At 42.7% G+C, this 24864-nt stretch overlaps 1 protein-coding gene and 1 long non-coding RNA gene across 2 annotated transcripts; both read left to right on the top strand.

Moving 5' to 3' along the window:
• Positions 1-3430: 3430 nt before the first annotated feature.
• On the top strand, positions 3431-9934 carry LOC144988552 (uncharacterized). The gene is made up of 4 exons (XM_078939013.1): positions 3431-3480; positions 5629-7094; positions 8165-8370; positions 8650-9934. The coding sequence occupies exons 1-2, from the start codon at positions 3431-3433 to the stop codon at positions 6335-6337; spliced, it is 759 nt and encodes a 252-aa protein (XP_078795139.1). The 3' UTR covers positions 6338-7094; positions 8165-8370; positions 8650-9934.
• A 1597-nt stretch (positions 9935-11531) lies between these two features.
• Positions 11532-17001, top strand: LOC144988759 (uncharacterized). The gene is made up of 3 exons (XR_013652746.1): positions 11532-12367; positions 12639-12690; positions 16143-17001. It is a non-coding gene; the product is annotated as an uncharacterized LOC144988759 (long non-coding RNA).
• Positions 17002-24864: the final 7863 nt, after the last annotated feature.

The following is a 24864-nucleotide window of genomic DNA, read 5'->3' as shown; positions in this document are numbered from 1 at the left end:
TTAAAATTGCCGGGTAGGGTGCTAGGAGGACATCTGCTGCTTGCTGGTAGTGATGTCCAAGCACCCCCCCACCAAGGGCCCTACATGTCTAAGGTGCAAATGAAACCGCCCTATGGTTGCTGTATGGCAACCATAGGGCGGCAACATTTCTAGTCTGAACACAGCCGAAAGCTTTGACTGTCTCTGTTTTTTTTAAATAGATATTGTAAGCTACTTTAGTTGTGGACGTTTCTGGATATTTCTCCATAAGTGATTCTCTTCCTGAAAATAAATGAAGTTCCACGTTCTTACAGGGGATCTTTAAAAGTGAACGTTTTGAACAGTTTTTCTGTTGGATTATTGTCAACTTTTACTGTTTTCTAAATGGAACACGTCTGGTAGTTTGATACGAGAAATGGACAGAGTGACCCCCCTGGAGTTCCAAACAGGAAGTAGCCTGTGGCTCCAACAATCCCAAAGACTTCTACAAAGAAATAAACCGCTACAGTCATGTCACCTGTCCGTCACGGTAGAGGATTCTTCTTCTTCTTGTGAACATCCCTTCTTGTGAACATCCCTGAGGTGTCCCCCCCCCCCCCCCCCCCCCCCCCCCCCCCCCCCGTAATCTGATTTTATTAGGAGTTTTTCCTCATCGAGAAGGAGGGTCTAAGGTCAGGGAGGTCCAAGGTCTGTCTAGTTTAGTTCAGGGATTAGCTATTGTCCATATTTCATGACTGATTCTATATATTTGTCCAATTATTGGAGTGAAACCCGTTGAGACAGCTATTAAAAATAAAATTAAATTGAATGTTACTCGGTATTTGTCAGAATAATAATTCTTGCTCTGACACATTTATAACATATTCTTGATAATTCTATTTTTTTCACAATGTTTTTCTCTTTAAACGGGCTGATCCGATGCCTCAATAAAAGTAGGTGGTCCCTCGTCAAACATTGAAAAATTTGATTGATTGATCTCGTTTAGCCCATTTTCATGTATGGACTTTCAACACTCCTGACTGAGGAGAATCGTTGTCATAGAAACGTCGGATCATAACATTTCGGACTGCTTACCGTGGTCGTCTGGCTCCAACTTTGCAGCGTTGGCATCGTAAAAAAAAAAAGGCGACTGAAATCATTTGGTGGAGCTGGAAGTAAAGCATCGTCTACGTCACACTGGCTCGCTTCAGGTCTCACATACAGTCAACACAGTAGAGCGGCTACTTTCCACAGCGTGTTCCCAAATCCAGAAAATATGAATTGAAAACATTAACACAGCAAATAAATAAAAGAGCTTTTGTTTCTGTAACTTTGATGCTTTAAAAAGAAGAAAAAACTATTATTGTGACCCTGAAATGTGCCCACTGATTTTCTTTTTGTTTAAATTTGATTTGTTTTTATTGAATTTTTATTAATTTTTTTTTTAATGGTACTACCCGAAAAGAACAAATAAACAAAAGAAATTTTGGCAAATTAAATTAAGAAGATGTTGCTTGTTTTTTTTTCTATATTAAAATCATAGAAAAAAATGACTTTGTCACAAACTTTTAGTTTTTTAACAACTCACTGTTTCATTACACACATGACTTTTTTTTTAAAAAGCCAAACTTTCTACAACTTACTACAGATTTGACATAAAATTACCGTGATAAAGTGAATTCCTACAGCAGAAAATCCCAAAAGGTTCATTTTTTTAGGCCTCTTCCACTCGTTCTGCAGTGGCGTCACTACTGTTCAGTCCCAAATGAAACTCTGGCGATTGTTTCCTCACAAAAGTAGAGCTGAAAGGCGGCCACACACAGCAAACCTTTGGCGCCGACGCTTCTTTTCTTCTGCGAGCAGAAAAGCCGGCCAATAAACCAAACCGACCAGCTCTGATGTACCTTCAGATGTGTATTTTCCTTTTTAAAAAAATAATGTTGCACTGAAAGCTCCCACTGTCTGATTCTGGAGCCAATCTAAAGCTTTCAAAGCGCCTCATTCGTGACTCCTCTGCAGTCAGAGCGGCGGCGGCGCTCCGGCAGCTGCGACACGAACAGACGCAGAGAGAAGCCACAGGCTGCACGCTTGTGAATTTTTCATCAGAACATCCAATCCAACTCTTTGAAACGTCTCTGTAATTTGAACAAACGCAGCCCAGCATCGCTCTGTCGGCTTCCTCCATTTGAAATGTTTTTTTTCCAATTCTCAGTTACTATTTCAGCTGCTCTCAGTATGCAATATGCATGACAGCAGGCCTCTGATGGACTGCCATTTTGGTTAATATTAAATACATAAATAAATAAGGCTAAAAAAAAAAGGTGGATATAAATATATAGATGAGTTGACAGAGCAGAGAAATAAATGACTTTTCTCTTAGAAAAACCTTTTTCTCCGTCTGCGGGTAATAAAGGACGCATTGATTCAGGTCACACAAGTTTGGTGAATCGAAGGTTTTCATAACCACCGTAAACTCGGCTGCATCTGCAACCGTATCGATCGGGTGGAGGACCCGTCTGAACAAGAACAGAAAAATTCAGACACGTGAACAAATATTCAAACGCTCAAATCTCACATGCAGGTCGAAAATGAAGAAAATGTCTACAAGAAGTTTTACAAAGAAGAAGTTTGGCAGAACATGCGTCGTTTTGCCTTTTTCCATTTTTGTATCAACAGAAACTGGAAGGTTTGTGTTTCGGGTAAAGATTTGAGCAGCTTTCATGCTGATCCATCAAAACTCAGAAAGTACATTCAGGAAAGGTCAGATTCTGAACAGGTGCTGGTTGCGAATGAAGCAGTGGCGTTTTCTTTAGGACTACAAGGAAGCTTCCCTCATAATGTCACAAAATTAATGGTCAAATATATACAATTGTATTAACATTTTATTGACTAAAAATGCGTTAGAAAACGTTCATCTCAGAGACGAGTTCTGTCAGAATCAGTTACAGGTCGGCTGACTCGATTTCCTCCTCATACATTCCCACAGCGTCATTTCCCTATTGAAGCCCGGCGTCCATTGACTTCAATGGGGCTGCTTTGAACGTCTTTTTTCAGCGCTTCGAAACTAGACGGTCTTTGGATAAACGCTGCGATTGTGTCCCGCCCACGGACGCTCAGCGTGTCTGGCGGTCAATGGGGAGTGGGCTGGCCCGGACTTCGAGCTTCTGCGTGATGATTGGAGGGTCTGTCGGAGGACTGCATCTCCTCTTGACTGACAGCGATTCCGTACTGTAAGGAATCACCATCGCGGACCAGAGCGTCGGCCTCACGCTGTGGTACTACGACAGGGTCAGAGACAGGGACCATTTTCTTAAAAAAGGAGCGTAGGGCAGAATTTACTTTTAAATAAACAGACAATTTTATGATGTAGGCCGGAAATGCGCTACCCCTCTCTGACATACCAGTAGCCGCCACTGGAATGAAGATCTGGCTGCCCAATGTGGCCAATGACCATAATCACAAGTGTAGCAATATGATTGAAGCGCTAGCCAACCCCACCATCACCGGCCTCTTTGGTCGAGGGTCTGCTGCACCGCCCGCATTCTTCTGTCGTGGTCGTGGTCAGAGCTGCACGTGACAAATTCATGAGTAAACACTGTTTTTTTAAAGTGGCAACTTTTCTATTGATCCATCTCCATAGCAACCAATTCATATTTTGGTCGCCTGATGGTGACGCACAGGTCTGAGTAATTTTTAAACGAATCGGCAAATGGAAACATTGGGATCTCCTAGGCAACGAAGCTTTTATCGTAACCACAGCCACCTTCCTAATGACTTCATATTGTACATCATTTTGTTTCGTTCAGCCTGAGCCTACGATTCACATATTAAACGTTTTTCAATAATCTGGTCAATAATCTGGTCAGAAATATGAGAGCCACAGGGGTCATTATGGGGTCAAAGTTCACTTTCACAGGGTGCTAGGTGAGTTTTTGAACATGCAGCAGGGATGACATAGTGCAGTAAGAAAGAATTGCGAAGACAGTCTGGTCCTTCAGTCCTCGACTGCTGCGGGACAGAATAACACAGAGGACCTTAAAAAAAAGAGCCCCCCCCCCGGAGAGAGGGTCATGACCCTTGGAGAGTTGGATTTTTGTTTGTGTTTTCGGGCTGGAGGCCGAACAGCGGTTCTAGAGTGTTCTAGATTTCTCTCAGAGGGGTTTTGGAACGAGCCTCAACGAGGGGCTCCATTGTCTGTCCCGCATGAGCGACGGCAGTGGCACCTGGAGGGGCGCGATTGGACGAAATGCCCTAAAATGACCTGATCCAAACTCGCACCGGAGAGGGGGCAGTTTGCTTGGACTGCTGCCCGGGTGGCCCGGCCCCAGATGAGCAGAAGTGGAGTATACGTTCTGGCGCTCACATGATGTCCTTCGTGCCGTCGTCCCATTGACCTCAGTCCTGCTGTTTGCAGCTTCAGACTGAAACCCCACTTAAAGTCTGTTTTCTGCCTTTCAGACATTTCCTGGCAGGCTGTCATCACCCCCGCTTCCATTTAAAGCTCAACATTTGGTTTCTGCAAAGCCGGAGCTTTGTCATCACAAGAGGATGAGGTTTGATGAAGAGCAAGTGATGCTTGCAGTTAATGAGCTGAAAGTTTGAGGATGAGGAGAAACCCATTAATGAAAGTTTTGCTTCGGCCTCAGAATCAAAGGCGTCACACCGGCTAGCTTCCTCTTGGCACGGGACAGGTCAGGGTAGGAAGACGGCCTGAATGACTACGCTGGTGGGCGGAGTCTAAGGGAGGAGGCTGCAAATCCTTTTTAACAATTTAGATTCTCAGAAGAGGTTAAAATGGCGAAGAACCTGTGCAGCAGAACTTCTACGACTCCAGGAATGAACGACGGGAGGACACGTTCACACTGCGCTGTTTGGTCCACACCGGTTTATTTTCCATGGTTGGGCTGTTTTGTCACGTCTGGTTGAGGTAACCAAAGCAGGGGGAGGGGCGGCGACCATCCCTGCGTCAGCCAGGAGGAAGCATGAATCAATTGGTTTTGATTTGTTTCCATTCTAAGGCTTAACATCTTTCTGTTTCCACGCACCGTCTGAAGTCTGTTCTTTTAAACTCTTCTCAGTCAGAACAGATTAACCGAAAGCTTCAGGCGGGACAAACCAGCAGAGTCCTGCTCCTGAAAGTGTTTGATTGGAGGAGCGCAGACCAAATCTCCGCTGTCGGCTTCTTTCAGGTGCAGCTCTTCGGCGCCTGCAGCTCGGGGCCAAATTACAGCCTGCTTGTGTTTGTGTGTGTGTTTGTGTGTGTGTGCCGCCAGTTCGGTTGTTGTTGACCTCTGACTGTGAGAGTTGTTTTCGAGCAGGTCTGACAGATTTGATCTGTGCTTTTTTTTCAGACTGCAGGAGTTATTCCTCACAAGAAAGCAGTTCAAACTCCCTTCATGCAGACGCTCCTCTTCGCGCAGACTGACCGACTCCTACTTCTGAACTTTCTTCATCTTTGCCGCAGCTGAAGGTTAAAAATGACTCTGAGAGCATAAATAAGCTCGATCTGCAGGTTGAAACATTTCAAGAATGTTTGGAATTGGACTCATTTTCCATAAACAAGGTATTTTATCATTTGCCTTTGGTGGGTTTGAACCTGTAGAGAAGTCATCAGATACAAACTTGTTACAGAACCTACAGGAAAATATAACCCAGTTTTACTGTATGCAGAGAAACAAATAAACAGTTTTTGATTGCTTATCAAAAACTTGGAGGTTTGCTTCAGTCTGACAGTCTGACACTGTGGTCAGCAACGTGGGAGCTCCACAGGGGACTGTTCTTTCCCCTTTCCTCTTTCCTCTTCACCCTGTACACCGCGGATTGCTACAACTCGGACACGTGTCACATCCAGAAGTTCGCAGATGACACAGCCATCGTGGGGTGTATCAGTGGCGACGAGGAGGAGGAGTACAGGAGCCTGGTGGATGATTTTGTTGTCTGGAGCCACAAAAACAACTTACAGCTCAACACCTCCAAGACTAAGGAACTGGTCGTCGACTTTGGGAGGGACAGACCCAACCCCAGACCAGTTCTGATAGGAGTGGAGGAGGTGGAGGTCGTGCAGACCTATACATATCTTGGGCTGTGGCTGGACATCAAGCTGGACTGGACGAGCAACACGGGGCAGCTGTACAAGAAGGCCCAGAGCAGGATGTACTTCTTGAGGAGGTTAAGATCCTTCAACATCTGCAAGAAGCTCCTGGGGATCTTCTATCAGTCTGTGGTCGCCAGTGTACTAACCTACGCTGTGGTGTGCTGGGGGGGGAGCACCTCAAAGACAGACTTCTCCAGGCTGGAGAAGCTGATCAGGCGGGCTGGCTCTGTGGTTGGCACAAGGCTGGACCCTCTGGCTACTGTGGCAGAGAGAAGGACACTATAAAAACTAACGGGTATCCTGGACAATGCCACCCACCCTCTGCACACGAACATCAGTAGCCAGAGAAGCACCTTCAGCAAGAGGCGGCTCCTCCCAAGGTGCAGGACTAATAGACTGAGGAACTCCTTTGTCCCCCGGGCCATCAAACTCTTTAACCACCACTTAGGAGGGGGGAGTGGGACAGAAAAGGAAAGGGCCTGAATGACCTTTTTTTTTGGTATATGCTGTTTTTGCAGATATACAAATTGTTTCTTACTGTTCTTATCTTTCTAATTTTTCTAGTCACTGTGCTGCTTTTTCCTTTTTCCTATATGTATGTCAACCAGTGCTGTATGCGATGGAGATGTCAATTTCCATGCGGGAACCTCCCAAATGGATAAATAAAGTTGTCTATCTATCTATCTATCTATCTATCTATCTATCTATCTATCTATCTATCTATCTATCTATCTATCTATCTATCTATCTATCTATCTATCTATCTATCTATCTATCTATCTATCTATCTATCTATCTATCTATCTATCTATCTATCTATATATCTATCAATTTTCTTCCTTTCACTATAGTTGTATTGGTTGTTTTGTTCTTATTATAATGTTTTCTTCTTATTGTATTACTTTAGCTGTGTACCTTCATGTGAGAACAGAAGGATCTGGATGGTGTTGAGTCAGGAGGAGGAGTTCACCAACCTTCACCGCCGACGTGTCTTCCAGACGTTTTTTAACCTTGACCCTTCTGCAGGGAGTCTCTAGAAACTGTACGTGTTAATTTTTACTCTGCCTTTTTTTCTATTTTGCCTTTCTTTTGAGTTTAACTATTTCACAGATATTCCTAGGACGATCCTCTTCCTGCCTGTTTTGAGTGGATCGCCATGACACTCCACCCTCAGCCTGTTTTATGGAGGTGACTTGGCTGCTCCTCTTTCTGCTGCTCTCATGAGGGGGTAACTGGGACACTCATCTTTCCACCTATATTACAGGCATTACTAGGACCCTCCTCTTCCTACCTGTTTTGTGTGGATCACCATTACACTCTTCTTTCTGGAGGTGCTTGAGATGCCCCTCTTTCTGCTTGTTTCATTGGGGTAACTGGGCCGCTCCTCTTTCTACCTGTTTCACAGGTGTTACCAGGACGCGCCTCCTGCTTTGTATAGCATTCACTCCTCTGTTACTAGGACGCTCCTCTTTCTGTCTGTTTCGTGGGGTAACTGAGACATTTGTCTCTCTACCTGTTTAGCAGGTACTACTAGGACGCTCCTTCTGCTTGTTTCATGGAGGTGCCTGGGGGCGCTCCTCTTTCTCATTTTCTCCCTGTTATTGGAATTCCTGTAGTCTTTTCTTAACCCTTTCACAACCCAACCAAGAAAAAAAAGGTTTCTTCTGCTGCCCGCTGCCCTTTTGGGAGTAATAAATGTTTTTAATTATACGTTGAGCGTTCAGTTAGAAGGTTAAGGAGCCTCTGGAATATTCCATTTTGAGGGTTGGGGTTACCAGCAGGTCCCTCACCCCGTCTCACTATTCTTTCCCCTTTGGTGTCTGCAACTTTTTATGTGTATGTGAAAGAAAGCATTTGTATTCTGGTGAATCTGAACGACCTTTTCCATTTGTAAAACAGAGATTGCTTTTATTGATGGGACACAAAAAGTAAAATGATGCATGAGATGAACAGATCATTAGATCTACCGGCACAGAGAAGGCTGGCGTTCTTCTGTGGTCGTTTCTGATCATTGGACAGTTTTTTTAAGTTAAATATGATTCAATCTGAAGCTCTATTTAAATACAGATTAACTTTTTAAATAGTAATTCTATTTCCATTGGGTTTCCTCAGGGACTCCATCACATGCACCCTCCCTGCAGCAAGCATCCTCTCCACAAATGCATGGAATGTAAAGAGGTTTGAGGATGCGGCGTGGCGGCGGCGGCGGCGGGACGCCTGAGGCAGCGGCGCGTCTGCTGTCAGAGACAAATGGTTCCACTCCATCACTGCTGCAGGAACCACAGCTGCTCAAATGCCAATCTTTACGGCGCCTCGTGGTGGGAAATGACAAAATGCAAATGCCATCCCATCACCAAAAGACTTTATTATGTTGGATTAATTTTTTTTGGGGGTGGGGGGGGGATTGGGGGTGGGGGGGGCTCCACTTGAGAAAATAAAATCTGTTCTGGAGCGGATTGAAGTGTTTGTGGACACAGATCCGATCACGACGGTCCGAACGACGAGGCGATAATTTAATTCAGACTGAGGATAATTGAATCTAAGAGGCCGAGTGAGGCATGTCGATGAACTAATCTGCTCTTTCCTCGCTTCATTAGGGGGGTGTCCAGCCGTGTGAATGGCAGCCTCCCCGTGGACCTGCAGGATCAGCGTGAGGCCTTCAGGGACCAGCGTGAGGTGTTCAGGGACAAGCAGAGCTAATCTGCGTGGTCCTGCAGAAGTGCTCCACGTGGTGACGACCTGCTCATCTCAGCTGATGCTTTTCCACGCTGAGACCAATTTCCTTTCCTTTCCATGGACTGTAGGCGAGCACGAGCATGCACGGCTCCACGGGCGTGCACGGACGCCCTCCAGAATGTACGAATAGGAGAAGGCGCTGGGGCGATGTTATCTGAGGCTGGAAATGAATCCTGCAGTGGAGGATGAGACCTTCACACTCGCTCCTGCTACACTCTTATTGATCGTCAGTGTTACACAAGCGGTCACACTTATCAAAAATGGAGTTGAGGAGGACTCAGTGGGAGAAAAAAAAAACGGACAAAAGAGGAGATTCTACAAGGTTGAAGAAACCAAATAAACACTGAAGAGTCAGAGAAGGATCAAATGCATCAAAAAGACAGTCTTTTGCATCCTGGAGGCCCACAAACTCTGTGTGCGCTCCTGAAAACCTTCATTCCCCGCAGGAGCTCTCAGACTGGAGTCGTCAGTGTTTTGGAGCATGTTTTTAATCAAACCACATCTGCTGTTTGCGCTTGTATTTAGGAATCACCCATAAAATGATAACCTCAGTTTCAAAGTCTTTTTTTGTTCATATTAAGTTTTTATTGGGTTTTATGGTTTTTATTTTCAGGGTTTTGTGTTTTTTTTTCCACTTATAGCTTTTAACAATTTAAAGGTTTTTACGTAATTTGTTTCAATTTTTATTGTACTTTATAAAGATGATGAGACTGGCTCATTCGTCGCCTTTTACGGTACAGACCAAAAAAGTTTTCTTTATTTTCATGACTATGAAAATTGTAGATTCACCCTGAAGGCATCAAAACTGTGAATTAACATTATATACATAACAAAAAAGTGTGAAACAACTGACAATATGTCATATTGTAGGTTCTTCGTTGTAGCCACCTTTTGCTTTCATTACTGCTTTGCACACTCTTGGCTTTCTCTTGATCAGACTTTTGGTCAATACTGCATATCTATTCACTTTATCAAAAACAAGCAAGAAAGAAGTTAATTCATTTAATCTTGGAACTATTCTCAGGTAGGAATGATGGGATGAGATCTGGATCAGATTAGTGTCAAACTCAGATTTCCCACCATTTCATTTGAATTTTTCAGAAATACGAATTAAAGATTCAGCTTTCTGGTGTCCTTAGACGGCGATTTTGTCTTGGCCATAGTGGAGTTTGGAGTTTGGCTGTTTCAGGTTGTGGACCGGTGTCTTTTAGACTCATAACCAGTTCAAACTGGTGCCATTAATACTGGTAACAAGTGGAGGACAGAGGATCCTCTTGCAGAAGAAGTTACAGGTCGGAGAGAGCCGGAAATCCTGTTTGTTTGTAGGTGACCAAGCGCTTATTTTCCACCATGTTTTACAAAGAAATTCTTTAAAAAAAATCAGACAATGAAATTTTCTGGATTTTTCTTTTTTCCCTCAAAGCATAAAAACTCAAGAGAACGACTCTAGAACATCAAGGCTCCTTTCCCTCCTTCTGCAAGAGGGACTGTCAGAAACTGGAGGCGTAAGACAGAAACTGGAGGTGTAAGAGCCATTATGCAGGAGACCAGGCTTTGTGGCACTAAATGCAACATTTAACAAATAAACTGAAACCCGACTAAAACCCCCACGGTGGTAAAATAGAACAGATGAGCTGATAATGAGGACCTGACAACCAGACACTTAAATACACTGAGGGTAATTGACTAAATGAAGACAGCTGTCAATGGTTAACCTAAAGCTGGAGTGACTGACAGGGACGACTCAAAAAATGACCAAAAACACAACTTAAAAACCAAACTTAACCACAGAATCCTCACAAGGACAGGATATCATTAGACAGAAGTGAAAATTATACAATTGACCCTAATCATAACCCAAAAGAATTGTAGAATAAAGTTTTATCAAAGCTTATTACTGTAAAGTGTACATTTTAAGCTTGCAGTTCTCTTCGTCCGGTTCTGGACGTTGACGTCTGCAGCCATCAGGTACTCTTGCCTTTTTCCAAAGTTCACTGCACTCACTGCCGACTCCTACAGGACCTTATGTATTATATTTCACTGAGGTTCATGTGAATCGAGCATGCACGACCCACAAGACGTTTGCACATGAAAAGAGAAGGAAGAGCTGCTAAAATCAAACAAAACAATAATTACAATAACAGTCTTCCCTCATTTATCGCAGGAGTTACGGTCTATAAATAACCTGCAACAGACGACATTTTACTAAGTAGTATGTTCTTGGGCTGTAAGACTCCTCACTCCACACTTTATACACTTTTCTCAGACAGACATGAACATTTTCAAACTCTCCTTCTCTTTCAAAGTTTAAACTTTAATAGAAAAATAAAACCAGTCATGTAGACATCTCCCCCATTCCAACATCCCACTCTATTTCTTCTCTCTTCTTTTCTTCCGTCCGGTCCAACAAGGAATGCACACAGATTTCATGATCACAAATAAAGGTTAGCCTCAAATACAAAAGGGGTTTATACAAATATACACTCTCCATAAGCCTGTATTGCAACAGTAACATCTGTCAGACACAAGATGTCTTCAGCTCTGATCTGCTTGCTCAGCTGTTGGACAGGACAAGGAAAAAATAGAAAAACAAAATCAATCGTAAAGAATGAAGGAGGAGACTGAGTCTACAGCCCATCAGGGCACATAAGGCATTGCTTTGTAAATAAAAAAAAACACATTAAAATCGTTCAAAAAATATCTGCGAATCACTGAGACCGCAAAAGAAAGACCATACAGCTTTGAACCACTGGTTGTGTTTCCATTGAGTATGAAGTTGCACAAATTGGATTTGCAACAATAAATTCTCCTGATGGAAACGCTTTTATCGAAAAAAGGTTTTTGTGCTTTGAGGAGGTGGTTTTTGGGATGTATAAAACTGGGCAAACTTTTTAGAATTAAATGCGCTTCTTGGTAAGAACTGGCTGCCTGGACAGCGGCCGCCACAGTATGTCCCACAGTTGGATCCACAGCTCCTCTATGAAACCACCATTTCCCAAAATGGCTTCATCCGCAGCCCCTCCCACGTGTACTCCTGTGTACGCCTCTCCAAAGCCTGAATAAGACGCCGACACATGCGGACACGTTGGTATTGAATGCGGAAGCCTGAAACGCGCATTCACACATTTTTGAATAGACTTGAGCGCGAGTTCCCGAGCATCTTGAGGTTTTGTGCACAAAACAGAAGTTTTGGAAACACCATCTTTTTTCTTATTTACAACTTTCTAGGTAGGATTTGGGATCCCCAACCGCTTTCGATATGTTTCTATGGTAACAAGGTCTGCATCTGCAGACAGACAAAGCCGCAGCAGCTTCTTTTTTCCATCCGCAAAACTCCCACACAAAGGGACTCCTTTCCTTGTTGTTGTTGTTGTTGTTGTTGTTGTCAGCCCACGGATTGTTGTGGCCTCGGTAACCAGCAGAAGGAAGCTGCTTGGCACAGCAGACCTGCTGGATTCCTCATCCTCTGCAGCAGGAGAGGATTTGAAATCCATGTCTGCTGTTTGACGTCACTAATCTCCAAAATTTCACCAAACAGGAATCTCAGTGGGACATCCACGCTATTGGAAGACGGCCAAGGTAAATAAATCGGACTGCATTGGTCAAACTTTTTGGGGTCAGTGTGGTGTAGTGGTTAGCAGTGTGAAGTCCCTGGTTTGATTCCCAGCTGGTTGGGGAGTCACTTAGCTTAATATATCAGACAAACAGTGCAATTTGTTGGCACAAGCAACAAATTTGGCATGGATTTACCTTAAGAAATGCATGTTAGCCAGGAGGCCAAAATGGTGGCCATTTGTAAAAATGGCAATTATACACTCGACTGATACAAAAATGTCTTTTTCCCCCCCAGACTCAACAATATGGGCTGTTTATGTACAAAATACCGTCTTTACACTTGGGGGGTATGTACAGAATACTATTTTCTCTATATTTTTACAATCTCCTGAGAACTTGCCCATTGATTTATGACCCCTAGACTCCATTTTATGTCCCTAGGAAACCAAACATCCCATTCAAACACATAAGATATCATTGAAAAGGCCAGGATGTCCTTATTGAAGCACATCAGGTCTTAGTAGAGAACTTCAAATGAGCTAAAGGACACAACCTAAACACAAATGTCCCCTATTGATGAACTAAATAAATGGGCTGGTTTTCAGGGTAGTCTTTTTTTTTAAATCTTACATATTCTCATGGCAAAATATACATATATACACATGCATATATGTATGTACGTGTGTGTATAAATATGTGTGTGTGTGTGTGCTCAGTTAGGGTTTGTGGCATCACAAGGTCCATTTTTCAAACAAAGACTTTTTTTTTAAATCATCATTTGAGGTAATAAGAAATGGCAACTTATTTAACCAAACAAAGCAGTGGGGTAACGGGTCTCCATGGTAACAGGCCCAGGTAACAGACAGATCAAAAGCCACCTCGGTGGATCATATTTTCTTCAATACACCATCGTTTTCATTTGTGGAGACGTGGAAAAGGTCGTTTCTGGCCGGTGGAGGGAAGCGGTTTGACTTTTTTTAAAAGTAGGAAATGTTTCTGTCCGTCCAAATGAAACCTGGCTGTCCATCATCCAGCTGGATTCATTTGGGAGTCATACATTTCCACATCACTCACAGAACTTCCTGCAGACCCTGAGGGGAAGAGCAGCTGAAGTGCAGAGTGTCCCTCATCGACTGATCAAATCAATGGGAGATGTGTGAGGCCAGGTGTGCGGCACGCGCATCGAGCTTCGCCGTTGTCACGCTCTGCTGACCCGGCATCAGGAGGAGACCTTCCAAAAGTTGCCAGCATCCTCCTTTGACCTTTTTTTCCCCTTTCCTTTGATTGCTCCTGATCAGAGAGCAGCAGCAAGACGGAGCTTGAGTCCCCCAAAAACGAACTGTTGACTTCTCCATTAAGATCACTTTGTTACACCGAGCAGAAACGGGTTACCACGGCAACAAAGACAAAAGGAGGGAGAGGACGTCTGACCTATGATTTTGTCCAGATAATTACTGTAATAAAACCTTTATAGAACAGAATTCCTGCATTGAATTCAGCTCCCAGTGAAAAGGAAATATAACTGATTCCCCAAATCGGTATAAGAAGAGAGGGATGAACCGGACCAAGAAGCTTCAAGGTCAAATCCTTGAACTGCAGAACCTGAAGAACCGCATCTCCTTTTGTTTTATTTTGCAGAATCTGCCTGTAAAGTCACCTTCTGATAAATAATGCATGAGAGAGTGGGCTGCTTTTAAATGAAGGCAGGAAGTGTGTTTTTCTGCATCACTGCAGCCTGGGAAAACCATCCTTTATATCCAAACCAAAATATCCCCCAAAAAACCAGCAGAGGCTCTGGAGGAAAGGCTGACTGGGGTCTATTTGATCATTTCAGCCTCAGTTTTGGAAAAACATTTTTTTGAATCATTTTCCTTAAAAGTTTCTTTAACCATTAAGGAAACCAGAAGAACCAGGCGGGATGAGAATGTAAGCAGGTTTAGTTAAACACCCATTACAACGGATCATTCCCCTCAAACTTAATTTAAAAAAAAAAAAAAAAAACATCTTCTGCAGCGTCTGAATCTCATTTGGGGTTGCTGGAGCCTATCCTAGCTACGTCGGACAGTTCAGGCTTCCTCCATGTCCTGGCATGTCCATGCAACAGTTGTTCCCACAGACCATAATAATAATACAGAATATTCAGCAACTGGCTCTCCAATGTTATGAGGATACTGCTAATAAAGTTGTTCAAATGGTGGATTATTGTTTGTTAATATATTTAGAAAATAACATTTTTGGTGACCTATTTTTTTTATCCATTGCACCTTTAAAGTTGGACAAGACGGAAGTTGGCGTCTGACCATTGATTTAAAGGCCGTGTCACACAGCCACTGAGTCCTTTTTGCACATTTTCTACGTATTAAATTACGGTCTTTTGTGATACATGCGTGATATACATCATAAGTGTTTCTTGCGTTCGTTATTCGTTGATGTGCACAGATGTCCGTTGAGGGTTTCAGCAGACGGGTCTTTACGTGAATTCGGTTTTGGGTTGATCGAAAATTTGTGGTCGGTTGAGAATAACAAAGTTTATGTATATTTTATATAGACTGGATACAATTATTATGTAAATATTTGGCAGCTGCGCTTGATTTTTGCGAGATGCTAGCATGAATGTGTGGCTTAGCATGAATGTGTGCCTGTTCCACACATGTCTAACGGACTTTTCAGCAACTTCGATATCGCACATATCACAAACAAACTAAGTAATAGACGCACAGGTCACTAAGGAATTGCAAATAAACAGGCAATTTTCTTGCACAGTTCATGTTTTGATTTACGTATTATTTCTATGGTTATTTCGTACTTCTTCCGTGGTTTTAATGTGGTTTATTCATGATACATATGTGAAAATTTCACCACTACTTTTCTCACTTTTTCCACTTATATTTACTTATGTCCAATCTTCATCCGTGCAATATGTGCAAAATGTATATAATGGCTGTGTGACACGACCATAAACGTTGTGCTATCCTATGGGGTCCAGATGACCCCACCCTTACATTGACGTATTATCCCTACCATGATAAAGGTGGAGAGGATTTCATGTAATCCATGGACACCAGTGAAGATCACAAATCATTGAAAAAAAAAAGGTTTAGCACACTGTCTTGTGGGGTCCTGATGACCCCACTCCCAACTTAACCTGCCTTGGATAGTGCAAGGGTTAAGCATTGATGTGATGTCACTTCACTTTCTGAGAAGAAAAAAAGGATAAAGAGGAGAGCAACTAACTAAAGCGACAAAAATTATCTTTTTTTTTGTCATTCAAGCTGCTTCAACTTTGTGACGTCTGAAGACTAGTATTTGGTCAAGGACATGTTACTGGAGGCTCCTGCTTTTCAAGAAAAGTGCAAAAAAAAAAGGTTTTACATGGAAGTTGTCTTGTCTGACTCCAACTTTTCTGTTATTTTAATCCCAAATAGTTTGCTTCCAAGCTCTCTTAGTATTTTCAATTAACTTTTGTATTCCAGAAGGTTCTGTTTTTCCAGTCATGAAGGATAAATTTAAACCTGCTTTCACTCGGTCGTTATTAGAATTTAGCAGATAATAATAATTCATCTGTTCCTTTCTAACCATTCATGTTTTGTGTTGCCTGTTTAAATTAAATTTCGAGATGCATTGTGGACCCTGCAGACATCCATAAAAAACAAAACCTGTTTACGATGCTCATAGTTTTCTTTTTGTAATTGAAATAATGATCTATAATTTGCATTTTGCTGCAGTTGTTTTGGGTTTAAACGGAGGACGTCATCTGAGGATTGTTCTTCACTGATTGATGATGCCTTTCTCTTTACAGACAGTGGATTTACTGGAAGGCTGTTTGGGAAACTGCTGACTGAAATAAATTCGTCACAAAGTTCTCGGCTCAAAGACGTTCTCAGTGCTTTAACGATAAATTGCTGCTTTTTTTAATATGGCTTTGGGCTACAGATGCTCATTCTCCCAGAAATCCCCTTGCAAATAAAGGTACAGATTTTTCAAGACCCACAAAAATAGGACATGAACCTCTGCAGCACTCTCACTATTCCCCAAGACGGCGACCTGGTCGGACAGAGCGTGGGGATGTCAGAGACAGAGGTCAACGCCGTCCCACTGTATCTATCACAGCTGCCATCAGGTCGGTCTGTCAGGTCCCTGCGGCGAACTGACTTCCAGGATCAGAGGGGACGCTCCACCGCCTCTGACCCTCAGAACCTCAAGGGCGGACAGCAGGAGCTGCTTCCTGGACCAAGCAGGACTGAGTCCACGGCTTCACCTCCACGGCCACGGCCTCATCTGTCAAAGAACCACTGACTGATAAAATCTCTGGTGACCTCTGGTTTGTTTATCAGCAAAACACCTTGGCTTGCCTGTAGATCAGCTGAAGAGGGGAAGGCTTGGTCCAGAATATCCAAACAACATTTTTTTTTTATATATCTTGAGTTTCTTGACAGGTTTACAGGTAGGTCAACCTACCTCATGAGGAATAAGAAGAAGCTTATTTTGATGATTTTCCTCTATTAAATGACTGGATTTAACAAATGTTTTCATGTCTAAACATGTTTTTTGTTTCTAGTTTCAGGTTCCATCCAAGATTTTAGATATTTTACTCATTTATAAATAATTAAAAATACAGACCTGTACTTCTGATATCATGTAAGAGATAATGGCAAACCGTGGAAGCCTGAACTGTTGCGTCAGACGCTTGCGTTAATTTCTCATAATGCACACTTTAAAGACCATCATTCCACTTATACCATGGTCACTAAGAAAACGAAATAAATATTCAATCAGTTTTTAGTACTTTATTCTTGTAATTTTTTCGGTTAAGATAATTTTTTTGGCAAAAAGTGTATTTGTTTTGTTGTGCGACATGTTGACAAAGTTTGTTGCTTGTTTTTGTCCAGACGCTAAAGTTTGAAGCTAAAGTTTGTTGTAAAGAAGCCAGCGCAGTGATACAGAACATTCAAGCTATATGACCAGAACTTCTCTTTTAGATGTGCATTATCACTCTGCATTATCACTTTATAATGCACACTCAACAGCCATTTAGAAACGAGTATTCACCCAGACCTTCATCTGATGTTGAATGAAAGACATAAAAAAAGCAAAAGTTGAAAATACAAATATACAAATAAATACATATATACATAAATACATATATATATGTATATATATATATATATATATGTAGATATAGATATCTATAGATATATACATATACGTATGTGTATATACTATATATATATATATATATATACATATGTATGCACAGTACAGACAAATATACCACATTGTATGTTCTGGAACGGTTTTGGAACAGGAACAGTACTGGACAAGTAAATGTGAGAAACAGACAGCACATAACAGCAACGCCCAGTTGCTGGTCTCTCTGAGAAAAGAACATAGCAACCTCCCTGAACAGAATCCAGTAACCATAACAGTTGCAGACATCCAAGAAAGAGTTTCAGGTATGAAAAACTGGACAGCACCGGGCCCTGACATGATACATGCCTACTGGCTAAAGAAGCTTACCGCACTCCACGAGCGCCTGGCAGCACAAATGAACCAGCTGCTAAGAGATGGAACTCACCCCGAATGTCTAACGGAAGGGCGAACGATCCTGATCCAGAAGGATCCCTCAAAGGGTGCAGTCCCATCCAACTACCGGCCAATAACCTGTCTCTCCACAACATGGAAGCTCGTGTCAAGCATCATTGCAACCAAGATAAATGGGCATATGGATCAATACATGAGCAACACACAGAAGGGCATTGGTAAAGACTCCAGAGGAGCCAAACACCAACTCCTGGTCGACAGAACAGTCGCTCAAGACTGAAGGTCCCGACACACCAACCTGTGCAGAGCCTGGATTGATTACAAAAAAGCCTATGACTCAATGCCACACACATGGATCACTGAATGCTTGGAGCTGTACAACATCAACAGGACTCTAAGAGCCTTCATAGGAAACTCAATGAAGCTTCGGAAAACCACCCTTGAAGCCAATGGGAAGCCACTTGCACAAGTGTCCATCAAATGTGGGATATACCAAGGTGACGCTCTGTCCCCACAGCTGTTCTGCATAGGTCTGAACCCCCTCAGCCAAATAATCAACAAGACTGGCTATGGATACCGACTCAGAAATGGGGCCAACATCAGTCACCTCCTCTACATGGATGACATCAAACTATATGCTAAGAGCGAGCGTGACATTGACTCCCTGATCCACACCACCAGGATCTACAGTACTGACATTGGGATGTCATTCGGGCTTGAGAAATGTAGCCGGATTGTGACAAAGAGAGGCAAGGTAGTCCACACAGGAGGGGGTCTCACTCCCAGAAGGAACAATGGCAGACATTGAGGACTTACCAAAATAAATAAAAGGACTTACCAGTCTTACCAAAATTTGTTTCCAACATGTTTTGAACATAGCCAGACTGTATTGCTAGTTGGGAAGGGTATTTATTGATATATATTTAAGTATGTGTGTGTGTGTGTATACATATATATGTATGTGTGTGTGTGTATATATATACATACACACATATACGTATTCATATATATATATATATATATATATATATATATATATATATATATATATATGTATATATATATATATATATATATATATATATATATATATATATATATATATATATATATGTATGTATACATAAATATACAGTATTCGATTTTGATCAACTACTACGTCAACGTAAGGTAGAACACTTTTTACTTTGGTGCGGTGGAGGCTCGCTGGAAGGCGGTTACTGTGGAGACATGTAAGAAGGTACTGGTAAGTGTTTATGACATACAGATTTTTAGGAAAACAGTGAGAAGCAATTTGTATTAATTAATGAACCTGCATTCATCCGAACACAGGTAGCTACGCGCTAACTTAAATGACCGTCAACTATTCAGGATGTCATCAAGTTGTAATAATGTCCAAATTTTCATAACTTTGTGTTTGGAGGGCTGAATGTCAGGGTAAGAAGAAGCCGGAGAACCAGGGAATGAATTTACATTGAGCCTTAGAATTTGTTGGCAGTAGCTGCAGTTCTGTTGACTATGAAATTGCACTATGAAATTGCACAAATTGGATATGTGATAATAAATTTGCCTAATGCAAACACCACAATTTTGAAAAAAATGTGCATTTATGCGCTTGGAGGAGGTGGTTTTTGAGGAATTGACGTCATTTGCAAAACTCCAATGGAAACATTTTGTTTCCTAATTAAAAAAGTCATGTGACCAACAACCGGATGGCGATGCGTTTCTTGGTAGGAACTAGCTGCCCTGTCACTGCACAGCGGGCATCACAAGAGGTCCCACAACATCACACATATGTTTTTTACATATGTGTCATGGAAAAGCAGCTAGTGAAGCTTTATGTCGGGATCTTGATGAAGTGTCCCAGGATTCGGGTCAGTTTAGGAGAAAAGTGACCAAAGTTCTGGCTGATATATCTTCAGGCTTTAATGCAGGATCTGAACCCATTAGTGTGGTGAAAACGTCTACGGGGAGCAGCACCGGTTTGACAAGGGTCACTCCTTGCCGCTGTCCAGCTGGGCGTGCTTCCTGCTAAGCAGGCGCAGCGGGGGCCTCAATGAAGAGACGCGGGAAAAAGGCCAAAAATAGTTATGTTCCATTAACCTTGTCTGTGCTCGCCTCAACATTTCACAGGTACAAATGGACCATTACTTTAATGGAGGCAGTCAGATGAAGCACATGCTCAGCGGCCGTCTTTACCAAACTCAACGGAAGCCAATTACGGCGAACCCCTCGTCACAGGCAGAGAGGCAACGGCTGAAGCGCAATTAGAGCAACAATCTGCTTTCCCGCCGCCCAGCAGCTCGCATTCTCATGCGGAACCGACTCCAACTTTAGAGGCTTCATGGGGAAAATTCCTGATGTGAAAACAAGAGAAACATTTTCTCCTCTGTCAGTTGGCGAGGCAGCCGGCCTTATCGCCGACACTCACATGGCTCAGAAGTGGCTTTCTGATAGAGGAGTGTGCCGGCTGCTATCAGGAGTCTGCAGCTTCAATCCCAAAATTTGCTCCGAGGCTTAAAAGCTGAACCTTCACAGACCCTGAATAACATCTCATGCATAATCAGCGGGAAAGCCTGAGTGGGTTTCATCGAGTTCGCAGCAGTGTACAGTATCTGCCCCTCCCCCCACCCCGGTACATTAATCATGCGCCATTCATAAAGGTTTGTGGGACTTTATTGAGCATTACGTCCTGCAGGCGCCACGAGGAGCGGCAGCGCCACGGCCCCGCCGCCCTGGCTTGCACGGAACAAGAGGCCGTGACCGACTGATTTAGCGGGGTGTGCTTTTACCGCACGTCGCTCCATCAAAGACGCCTCGTCCGGCAGCTCCAAGACAACGGCTGATTAATGTGGAAACACTGAGAGCAGGGCCTCTTCAAATCAGTCGTCTCATCTCAGCAGCCGAGCGCCAATAAAATCCAGAATAAGTGCATGCTGAGGAGGCAGCGGCGAGCTCTGTCCATTGAGCTAATGAGAATCAATCCGTCCAATCAACAGGGAGAGATCTGAACGAGAGAAAGTCTGGAACCCATCGCTGCATGGACTGCTGCTTTGGATCATTAAATAAACTTCAAAAAGAGGCTGTTTAGTACATAAACATTGGCTTGCTTGATATTTACTTCGGGCGTTTCTGTAAACAATGCTTCTTCGTCCATCAGACCGTCTGAGATGACGGCGGAAAGTCATCTGAACTTGATACAATCTATGGAAGTACCAACATTTGAAGGAAAACCTTTCATCCTCAGAAAGAGGGTTTCCGATAAATCAACAAACGTTAAGCCGTATTGATGCCAACTTTGGGTGTCAGGTAGAGCTGTACAACCATTTCGACTCATTATTTGTAGCTGACGATACAGTTGGTTGTTTATACGTTGTAGTAAAATAAACCTGCCTCAACCAAAGTGGTATTTTTCCTATATAAAATTTACGTAATTTTATATTAGAAAAGTTCAATCTGAATAAAAACAGACGGATCGATATGTTGGATCTGAATAATTTTACTATATTAAGTCGATTATAATGAATAAATATTCGTTACACCTCTTGAGTCGGTAGTTTGACGATGAAGAAAAGGCTGTTGTTAAAATTTTCTAGGATGAACAAGCTAAAGAAAACCAAATTGCATGTTTTCTGTCTGTTACAGTCACACGCGATATGCGGGGGTGGCAGGACAAACCACTCTTCTGGTAGCCAGGGGGGAGGGGGGTGGACTGTAGACACAACGGAGACATGGTAAACTAACCATCGCAAGACGGACTCCCCACGCAACACAATGGTGATGCACCGCAATTGAAGCACTGGAGATTTTCCCTAACCCCTAACCCTAACCCTAACCCTCTGCTTGTGTTTGTGGAATTACCTGCCGGTAAGCTTCCATTAATGCTTCCTAATGTGTGTTTACATGAATATTTTCCTCTTTTTTTACATAAAAAGGTATACAAACAAACAGATAAAGACTGTTTGGGTCAAACTGTAACAGAATTTACACCACGTGTGGCCTCTGCAGGGGTTATTAAGCTCAACTGTTGGTCTGCAGCTGCTTTTTTTAAGCAAAAACTGACCAAAAAGGCGTACAAATGCCTTTACACCACCTGCACTGCTGACAAAACACAAACAAGACTTCCCTCAAGCCTCCCACCAATCAGCGCATGAATATTCAGAACGCTCTGTTGGTTTTCCCACCGCTCTGTCGGTGCGTGTTGGAGGAGACCACGTCTGTCCTGACTGCCTGCAAAGGTGTGCACAGCTTAAGCAGCCGGTGGCAGAAAAGCCGCCAACAACAAAATGAGTCCGGCTGCAGACGGCGGCACATCAGACACAGCGGGTTCATGGAGGAGCCTCGCTTTTCAGCCTCATTGGACGCCAGTATTGACTATTCATCACAGAATGCGTTTTTCAGCGTAGAAACACAGCAGGTCTTTTACATTTAGTTCAGCTGCACTCTATATCGAGGGAGTGCAGCTTTATGTGTATTCCTCTGTTTTCCTGAGGGTGAGTCATGTTTTGTGCATGAGACGACGGGGATTTCTGATTTCTCGACACAACAGCGGCCCGACTTGCTCCGGCAGGATTACAGGTTATTGTTTCTTGCTAAAATGTGATTACCTGTTGGCTGCAGCCATTTAAGTTTCCATGTTTGATATATGAGCCTCCAGCTCGACCCGGCGTGGGTCACAGCAGCTCTGATGACACACCTTTTCCTTTGTGCTGGCAGATATGCAGCCCTCCAAGATTGAAACGGAGAGCCTCTCTGTGCAGCTTCTACAATATACCAGCTTTGCAGCTTTTTAATAACATTCCCTTCTCTGCAGGAAGTGCAGGATTGGATAATGTAGCTTTCACCATAAGAAGATGATTAGACCTGCTGCCAGGAGCTGATAGCATTAGACAGTCGCCGAAGTGATAAACGACCTCCACATCCATCAGCCTTTATTGTTGAAAAATGAGAAAATGTTTAGGGATGATGTGATTAGCGGGGCTGAGTCCAGGCTAAGACAATGGAGGACATCGGAGGGCTTTATTAGCCTCATTAGCTGAAGGTCAGCTCTTCAGCATCCAAATCTACAATTCAGAACAGCCTCATTTGTTCACGTTGACCTTCCCTTCATCTTCCTCACATCAGCGGAGCGGCTTCTCGGAGAGCGGGGCGGGTTAAACAGATGATCCTGACAGATTGGACGGCGCTGACTGATCGAGAAAAAGATTCACGCTCGTTTGCCACCGATGTTTACGACGAGACGTGATGGCTTTGGTGACGGTTTCTGACTTTGGACACGTCGTTTCTCCTGCATAGGGCAGAACGGGCCCATCACATCAGTCCCGCTGAGCACGTGCCTGTGTTTGCTGATGTGCTGGTTTGACCTGCTGGTCTCAGGTTCCAATCCCAGTTAGAAAGAGTTCTGTGAGGGAATCAAAGGGAAATTATGTCATGTCGGGATTTATAGTTTGAGTGTGAAGACAAGATGCACCCGCTGACAGACCGGCTACCTGTCCAAGGTAAACTCCACCTTCGCCCAATAGTAGCCAGGACAGACCTTGACAGTCCTAGGACCCAGGAAGGGATATAGCAGGTTAAAATAAGCTGAAACAACAGAAACTAATAAATCAAAACTTAAAATCAAACATAAAATCAATCCAGGAAGTCAAGAAACCACAGAGACGAGAGAAACAAGAAGCATCTGATCAAGCAAAAGAGGACAAAGCTAGAAGCAGAACTACATTAAAAATAAGAATGTCCCGATCTGATCACGTGATCAGAAATCCGGCCCGATCACATGGCTTCCGACTTGATCTAAATCATTACATCCCATTCAGGGATCGTATATTTATTTTATGACTCTTTTTGTGATTATTATAATATATTTCAAGCTTATTTTTCCAATTTTTTTCCGTTTATTACCGTGTAGCGTAGCAGAATACGGCACTAGTTTGAGCTAGAAAACAGTTAAAGTTAGCAAGATATTTGGGCTTCTGGGCCCAATTACTCTTAAATGAATGTTATAAACTGACAGCATGGGTCTCTATCGATTTTTCTTAACTCCAACAATGACCTACAAAGGCATTTCAACAGAAAACAAATCAGTCTTTTATTGTTTTAAATAAGAATTGTTCTCTCCATGCTGCCGACAGAGAGAAGGCAGTGAGACGGCTGCTAAGGGACCGTACACAAAGTGCAAGCTCTGGGAAAAGTGAATACAAAAATCCATAATGTCTAAAAACAATGTTTACATTAATACAAGCTTCATGAATACTCAACATCTTTATGCCACAGCAATGATTTTGATTAACTTAAAGGCAAAATAAAACTAAACACAGATGAAGAGCAAAGGATTCAGATTCAGCGACCTGGTGGATAAGAAAGTCATGTGCAATACTTTGAAAAAAGACCATCGACATGGTGATGAGCGGTGAAACACATCTTTATTTCAGTGTGTCTGAAAACGGAGATGCAGCGCTGAACTGCAGACTGTGAGAAAGAAGGAAATAAAGCATCTTCGGCACATTCAAACTCTCTCCTTCACCTTATCACGATGTTTCATTGCACCAAAAAACTAACAGTTAACACGTTTGAGGCACCATTTTAAAATTAATGGTTTGACACCGGTACCAGATAAAATCCAAACAAGACCCATCCTTGTTGGTTTGTAGTAAGACGATCTGTTTTGTTTATGTTATTTTATTTGATTTTTGTGTCATTTGTACCAAACACTAAAGAAGAAATACAACTAACAGTCGTGTCATTGAACCTTTAGATGAACCAAAATAGCTCCATACTTTTATTTAGAAAGAAAAAGCTAAATAAAGGAGGAGTATATGCTTTAAAACACACTTTAGCTCCTTAATTGTCTTTAATTTCATATTCAACATATTTGGTTGTAATTTGTCGCTTTATCACACGATCCTTGTTAGAGTCATCCTGAATTTCTGTCAGATTTCATCAGTTCTGTCAATAATCAACACATATCTGTTACAGCTGGA

Source organism: Oryzias latipes, chromosome 21, assembly GCF_053564925.1.
Source record: "Oryzias latipes strain Hd-rR chromosome 21, Olatipes_Hd-rR_3.1".
Taxonomy (NCBI): Eukaryota; Metazoa; Chordata; class Actinopteri; order Beloniformes; family Adrianichthyidae; genus Oryzias; species Oryzias latipes.
The sequence above is the reverse complement of the archived record's forward strand: the minus strand, read 5'-3'. Positions and strand labels throughout refer to the sequence as shown.